The sequence below is a fragment of the Triticum aestivum genome, chromosome 3A (assembly GCF_018294505.1).
Source record: "Triticum aestivum cultivar Chinese Spring chromosome 3A, IWGSC CS RefSeq v2.1, whole genome shotgun sequence".
NCBI classification, from domain to species: Eukaryota; Viridiplantae; Streptophyta; class Magnoliopsida; order Poales; family Poaceae; genus Triticum; species Triticum aestivum.
In genome coordinates, this window is record NC_057800.1 from 19,754,875 (window position 1) to 19,762,748 (window position 7,874).

The following is a 7,874-nucleotide window of genomic DNA, read 5'->3' on the forward strand; positions in this document are numbered from 1 at the left end:
ACTACTACTAATTAACATCTACCACTACTACTACTACTAGAAAACATTATCTATGAACCCTACTACTAATTAACATCTACTACTACTGCTAATTAACATGGCAGGAAGAAAATGCAGAGAGAGAGGGGGTGGGGGGAGCTTACAGAGAGGGGAGAGACGGTGGCAGAGAGGTGCTCGGCGACGGAGACAGGGGCGGCTCGGGCGGGCTCGGGCGGTGGCGGCGAGGTAGAGGGCGGGCTCGGCCGGCGGCGGAGAGGTCGAGGGCGGCCTCGGGCGGCGGCGGTGAGGTTGAGGGCGGCCTCGGGCGGCGGCGGTGAGGTCGAGGGCGTGCGCGATCGAGGGCGGCGACAGAGGAGTTGGCGGAACAGGGGGGAGATGGAGGAAAAGACTTAGCAAAATTTTAAGCCCGCGGATGGTTAAGTCAAATTAGCAGTAGCGGCGGTCGAAAAACGTGCTATAGCTAAGTTAGCTATAGCGGTTTCTAGCAAAACGCGCTACTGCTATTGGAAGCAGTTATTTATTTTCCTTTTTCTTTTCCTTTTATCTAAGGAACGTACCTATAGCGCTGGCTTGTAAAACGCGCTAGTTCTATGCCTTTCTCTTTTTTTTCTTTACATTTTCTTTTCTCATTTCTCTTTTTCCTACTTCTTTCATTTTCATTTACTTTTCTATTTTTTTCATTTTAATTTCTTTCTTAGCAGTAGTGCTCTATCCAGAAAACGCGCTGCTACAACACATTTAGTGGTAGCGTGCTTTATGTGGCATCGCTACTACTATTCCTAGCCTACTGTCAACACGATGGGAATTATAGTGGTAACGCTTTTTTCAGCAGACGCGCTACTGCTATGTATGTAGCTATAGCGTGCTTTATTAGAACGCGCTACTAGCCGGTAGCAGTAGCGCCCTGTTTTAATCAGCGCTACTGCTATACCTCTATGTATAAAGTTTTCCCTAGTAGTGCAAGCTCTAGAGGGGAAGATTCAAGCAATAATGGTAGAAATGTCGTTAACCCTTCAACAGGCTAGCCTTCCTGTTGTGGTCCAGTTGGACTCTCTGGGAGCTCTCTCTTCGACGCCGGATGCTCCCCTTGTTGAATCGCCTTTTGGTAATCTATGAATTTCATGGTAGAACGAAAGTTTAAACCAATTAAGCTAGCTAGATCCCTGAATAGGGTATCTCATTGTCTTGCTACTTATGCACAGACAGCTCGCAGCATCGCTTGTTGGTTGCAGCAGGCCCCGAATGTCTTCATGATCTTGTATTAGTTTTTTTAAGGAATATATGATCTTGTATTAGTAAAGTGTAAACTTGATGCTATTGAATAAACATGCCTGATTACCTGGAAAAAAATCATATAGTTTCTCCCTAGTTTCCTTTCGTGTAATCCCAGATTTCACCTGGCTCCGACGAGGCGTGCCTTCGGCTCATTCTAGTCGTTGTTAGATGGTCCACGGACTTGGTTTGTAATTTTTATTATCTTTAGTGTTTTTATACTGCTATGATTGAAGATGAATAGATTGAAGGTTTTTCAATTAATTTTTTTGCTCGGTAGCCATAATCCTCCATACGTGCTTAATTAAGCTTCGAGCCTGTGGCGGAGAAAACCGCGATGCCGTTGCTGCGACGAAGATGCGATAGAGAGTTGCGTAACGAAAACCGGGAACAGTACCAGTCAAAGACCATGTACCAGCGTACCGACATCATCCACTTCATCCCTCACAAGTAGTACTATGAGACAAGTTCCACGGTCCAAGTGCGCGCGTGCTCGTCGCAAACCATGTCCATGCTGTCGCTGCAGCTGCTCCTTCTCCCGCTCGCCTCCTTCCTGCGCACGGCTGCATCCACCACCGGCACCGGCAGCAACGGGAGCTGCACGCAGCGGTCATGCGGGGGCCTCACCATCAGGTACCCCTTCTCCCTCGCCGGCGCGCAGCCGCTCTACTGCGGCTACCCGGCCTTCGACCTTACCTGCGACAACGGCACCCGCCGCTCCTACCTGAGCAACACGTTCAGGGAGCACCTGTTCCGCGTCGACAACATCTCCTACGTGGACAACACCATGATGGCTGCCGTGCAGACCGCCTTCGCCGGCGACAGCGGCTGCCCCGTCCCCGACTTCAACCTGACGACCAGCCTCGCCCTCTTCCCGTTCAACATCAGCTCCACGAACAAGCGCCTCGTGTTCTTCTACAACTGCACCGTGCCGGCTGAGATTCGGCTGCGGCGCTCGTGTGGAAACCACGCGATGGGAGCGTACATCTCGGGTCATTGGGACGGCGGCGGCGAAAACGGCACGCTGCCGCAGGGGGTTTCCACCAACTGTAGCTCGGTGAGCGTGCCGGTGCGCCGAGGACTGGATCGAGCTCATGAGCAGTACGAGCGGCTAATCAGGGATGGATTCCTCCTGAAGCTTCCAGCGCCGCTAGGGGGCTGCGATCGATGCACACACCTGAGCGGCGGGGAGTGCAGGTTCGATCAGTTTGCGTTCCAGTGCGTCTGCCCTGACGGGAAGTTCTGCCTTAATTCCACCGAAACCAACTCAACAACCCATCCAGGTAACTCAAGATCGTTTTCTTTCTTAACTTCTTGCAGATATTATACTCAGAATTAGTAAGAGTAATACTGCATTACAGTACTGCGTTGAGATCTCTTATGCACCATGTCACTTATTTTAAGTTAGATACTGAAATGGTCAATTCGTGAGCTTGGACTGCGTGCCTTTGGATAAGTTTGGTCATGGCAAATTGGTTTATATGTGTCTGCCACTCGTTCATAGGGCGAACCTCATTGTACAATACAAATCTATGGTCTGCCCGTCTATGGGTAGCAGCCACTCATGCTGTCACTGTCAAAGTTGTGTAGTCGATTGTGAATTTGTGATGCAAATGTCGTTTTCTTTTCTGACCATTCAACCTGTCAATTTATTAGTCCAACCTTTGCGTTAGACTTGTGCTTTGTTGTTCTTCGAAAATGAATAACAAAATCTTATCTAACTCCTATGCTATTTGATTTTACGTGAAGATTGGTGCAAATATTATTATTTTTTACTTTTCATTGCTTTACATTCATTTATGTTTTTGTGCCATTTTTTTTCTTTTTTGACCTCATGCGTAAACTACCCCCCCCCCTCCCCCCCCGCCCCCACCCACCCACCCACCCAAATAACAATCAACAAAAAAATAAGTGAAAGAACAAGAAAACAGAAAAAAAATACAACGCTGGCAGCTAGATGAGATTAGGTTAATTCTCGTCTAGATGGGAGAGCTAGACCACAGCTAGCCTTTCCGAAAGTCAACAATAAACTTCGTGGACAGTAAAAAGATGAAAGTGGATACTCTTATTCTTCAGAGTGGAAATTCAGAAGGCTAAATTCTTTAAAGCCCAACTAAGATCCAGAGAGAAAGTGGATTGTGGGGTCAGGTGACTCATCTGGTCTGCCCCTAGTATGAAGGGAACCTGATCTGCAAGTCTTCTCCCCAAGTCTTCCATGGAAATCTCAAGATGGCAGCTCACTTTGTTTGATATTTCCTACCAAAACCTTCGACGTGAGGAGAACGGCAGCCAACCTACCACGCATGGCACTTCATTTTGTCGTGCCCCTTAACTTGTGCACGGCGCAGAATTGATCTTTTGGATTTTTGCTTTTTTTCTTCTTCTTCTTCTTGCATGTCGTATCGGTGAATACTGCCATTTCTTTCTTGAGGGTTCTCCACCTTAATTTACTACTCAAAGCATTAAGGAGATTACTCGTCATGACATGGCAAGGGTTATCCATAGAGTTCTGATAATGATAGCCAAACTTTTGTTCAGCAGGTAATATTGCTCTGACCTGTTAACTATCTATCACTGTCATGAGACGTGCCCCCATAATCAACGTAGTCAATTTGGAAAAAAGTTTTTTCGTGGTGAAGAAATTTAGAGTTCAATTTTCCTTCCTTTTTAAATCGAAGAACCTAGTCAGTCTTTTTAATCACTCCAAAGTTAGGTGCCTAAATTTATGCATATTCGAGTGCGCTTCAGCTAGAAATGGTACCCACACTTTGTGAAGTTATGTACTTTTCCCGGTTCATAACATAAGAAATTGTACAGTTTGTGTTTGTCAAACTTGTTTAGATTTGGCCATCATCAGTATAAAATGGATCTAATCCGGACAAGTTCATATTACTAGGTTTGTCAGGAAATATGTATTCACAATCAATTTTTTGCTTGAACACAATTCACTCCATTTCAAAATAGTTTTTCTTTCTGGCTTTGCACAGTCTCTAATATGCAACTCTGGCTAATAATTTTGTATAAATCTAGGCATGCAAGTGGGTAACCTAAAGGGTACCCTCTAATCGTAACTAGATCAATCAAATGAACTATAAATCCCAAAGAGGGTACCCTAACATCCATCAATTTGCTCCCCTAGATAAAATACATTGTAAAACAATATGATGAAAATTCCGGTGCTATCTGTGCGAGACAGATATTCCGAGCTCGGGTTCTATTGATCCTAGTGTTTCAAAAATAACTGAAAATTTCATATCTAAAATCCTGAAGACGGCAAAGACGATGGCTCTTGGCACATCTTCCTTTTGCCATCAACCTGGGCATAGAATTAGGATACCAGCTAACAACCTTTTAGATTTTTTTTAGACACAACAACCTTTTAGATATGTCCGTCGCTCGTAAACAGCAGAGCACTAATGGGCCACCTATACGGCTCGTCGGTGGGTATGTAACAGCCCGTCAATGGTACACCATCACTACTCATGGGCCTACTTTCTTGCTCCGTTGGCTTTTTCGTCAAAAAAAAAACAGTTGTTTGTTGTAGTCACTGCAGATAAGACATGTAATAAAATCATACTAATTTATTATAAATTACTTACTAATGAAGTAATTGTGTTTTTTTGTGAATCAGGTAATTGTTGCTCACAGCCTTCTTTTAACAAATCAAAATATGTCTTGTAGAAATATTTGTCACTAGCTAGTCTTCACAATTAAGGTTTTGTTCCTTTTATGTTTCTTGCATTTACATATACCACATTGCTGCTATTCAAATGTCATGATTCTTCTTTGTTCGACCTTCCGGCATACAGACACAGATACAGCAGGTACAGGTGCAGATAAAAATGTTGGAATGAAGTTTGTCACAGGTAATGATAACTTCATAACCCCGCCAAAAAAATTGATACCTTCATCCATGCAGTAATCTTGCTTGCTCACTCAGCACATCTATGCCTTCAGGAATCACAAGTGCTGTTCTGTTTGTCATCATACTGGGGCTCGTGTGCCATCTTGTACAACTCAACCGAGCCAAGAACAAGAAACGATCTGCGTCGATGGACGGCCTCATCCGTGAAGGATCGCCGTTGGCATCGCTCCGGAAGGAGCTCAACCTCGCCGGCTCGCCGTGCACACACATCTTCACCTACGAGGAGCTCGACGCGGCCACCGACGGCTTTGGCAACGCCAACGAGCTCGGCGCCGGCGGCTTCGGCACAGTCTACAAGGGTACAGCAAAACCACACGCACGCATAGCCATTGCTGGATCCTTCAGAACTTCAGACTTCACAGTGGTATAACTATAATGACGACGATGTGCTTGTGCAGGGGTTCTCCGGGACGGGAGCGTGGTGGCCGTGAAGCGGCTGTACAAGAACAGCTACAAGGGCGTGGAGCAGTTCGCCAACGAGGTGGACATCCTCTCGCGTCTGCGCCACCCCAACCTCGTCGCGCTCTATGGCTGCACCTCCTCCTCGCCGACCTGCCGCGACCTCCTCCTCGTCTACGAGTTCGTCCCCAACGGCACGCTCGCCGATCACCTCCACCACGGCAAGGACGGCGGCGGCGATCCTCTCCTCCTCCCGTGGCCGACCCGCCTCGGCATCGCCGTCGAGACGGCCGCCGCGCTGGCCTACCTCCACGTGCACCAGGTCGTGCACCGGGACGTCAAGACGACCAACATCCTCCTCGACGACGGGTTCCACGTCAAGGTGGCCGACTTCGGGCTGTCCCGGCTGTTCCCGGCGGACGGTGCCACGCAGCACGTGTCCACCGCGCCGCAGGGCACGCCCGGGTACGTCGACCCGGCGTACCACCATCGGTACCAGCTCACGGACAAGAGCGACGTATACAGCTTCGGAGTGGTCCTCGTCGAGCTCGTGTCCTCCAGGCCGGCGGTGGACATGGCCCGGGCCGGCACCGACGTGAACCTGGGCTGCATGGCCGTGCGCATGATACAGTGCTGCGAGATCGACCGGCTGGTCGACCCGCGGCTAGGGTACGGGTCGTCGGCGAGCGAGACGAAGGGGACGATCGACCTGGTGGCTGAGGTGGCGTTCCGGTGCCTGCAGCCGGAACAGGACGTGCGGCCGTCCATCGGCGAGGTGCTGGACGTGCTCAGGCAGGCGCACCAGAGGATCACGGAGAAGGGAGCCTCGGCCACCACAAATGGTGCGGTGTTGCTGAAGAAGAGCAGGGACGGGTCGCCTGACTCCGTCATGCACCAGTGGATCAGCCCCTCGTCCACCTCCAACAGCACCTGAGCATGCATCACAACACTTCTGTAAAACATTTATTCAGCACCTTCAGAGAATGTTCCTGCAAATCCGATCCAAAACTAATAATGCTAAACATACAAAGAGTTACACACAATTACACGCTGATTAGGATTCTTTCTTTCTAACTAATTAACCACTCCTCTTGATTTTCATGGGAGTGAGCCACTCATCCCCCTTAACCTTCAATCACAACCCATCTGTTTGTAAAATCCATGTAAACCTTCAATCACAACCCACCTCCAATCACGACTGAAACGGCAACATCTGTTAAAAATCTTTTTTTTGACACAGTACAGACACAAGCGCTCATACATACGCGTATACACTCACCCCTATAAATGCACACACGTACACCCTATCTTATACCTGGCCATGGGCAGTCCGGCCCGATCGGCCCGACCCGACCCGGCCCGAAAAAGCCCGACCCGGCCCGGCCCGACCTTGTCCATGGGCTGGGCTCGGGCCTAGGTTTTGAGCCCGAAGCCCGGGCCGGGCTGGGCCCAGGCCCCTCGATTTCGCCATTTAAGGAAGAGGCCCGGCCCGTGGCCCGAGGCCCGACGGGCTTTTAGTGTGATGGGCCGGGCTCGGGCCTGGGTTTTTTGCATCGGGCTTTGGTTGGCCCGGCCCGGCCCGAGGAATGGCCAGGTATACCCTATCTCTATGAGCACTTTCGAGAGAAGGAGCCGGCATATTATTTTGAGATTTACGAAGTCACGATAGGCATCTCGTCATTGACGGAAACGTCTCCTCCACTGAAAGCACTTCGCCGGAAATCCTGAAACAAATCCAGGAATAATGCAAGCACCAGGACTTGAACCCTAGTGGGCTGGAGATACCATCCAACCATAAGTTGTTTCGCCATCTGTTAAAAATCTTTCAATTGCTGAAGTCTATAGGGCTAGATAATTTACATTTTCTATAACCCTTTTGGGGATACTGCATCAGTGGATCAGCCCCTCGACCACTTCCAATAGCAGCTGAGCATCACAACACTTCTCTAACACATCTAGCAATATTGCTAGACCTACTTAGATTCTACAAACGTTTTACTTAACTTTTCAAACTAATTCTCCTCATTGATTCAACTGGGGTGTGCCTCTTCATCCCCTATTACCAATCATAAGGCCAACTTCAACGCACGATCTCAAACGGATGTCCGTTTCGTCCGCTTTTCGTTCGCTTGGGGGTGGCAATGGGGTTGTGTCTGCCCGGATTTCTGGATGCGACGGTCGTGTGCCCAATGCGCGACCGCATTTCGGCCGCATACATTTTCTTGCAACACATATCTTTTCATCATTGATTATTGATACATTGAGGACATCACAAAAT

General features: G+C 48.6%; 1 protein-coding gene across 1 annotated transcript; it reads left to right on the forward strand.

Moving 5' to 3' along the window:
• Positions 1-1,724: 1,724 nt before the first annotated feature.
• Positions 1,725-6,615, forward strand: LOC123059898 (LEAF RUST 10 DISEASE-RESISTANCE LOCUS RECEPTOR-LIKE PROTEIN KINASE-like 1.2). Its single transcript, XM_044482437.1, has 4 exons — positions 1,725-2,555; positions 5,082-5,138; positions 5,230-5,496; positions 5,596-6,615. Exons 1-4 carry the CDS (start codon positions 1,778-1,780, stop codon positions 6,528-6,530), a joined length of 2,037 nt encoding a protein of 678 aa, XP_044338372.1. The 5' UTR covers positions 1,725-1,777; the 3' UTR covers positions 6,531-6,615.
• Positions 6,616-7,874: the final 1,259 nt, after the last annotated feature.

Coding starts and splice junctions, on each gene's coding strand:
- LOC123059898 (XM_044482437.1), top strand. CDS start 1,778: ATGTCCATGCTGTCGCTGCAGCTGCTCCTTCTCCCGCTCGCCTCCTTC. Junction 5,139..5,229: donor TGGAATGAAGTTTGTCACAG/GTAATGATAACT, acceptor CTATGCCTTCAG/GAATCACAAGTGCTGTTCTG. Junction 5,497..5,595: donor CTTCGGCACAGTCTACAAGG/GTACAGCAAAAC, acceptor GTGCTTGTGCAG/GGGTTCTCCGGGACGGGAGC.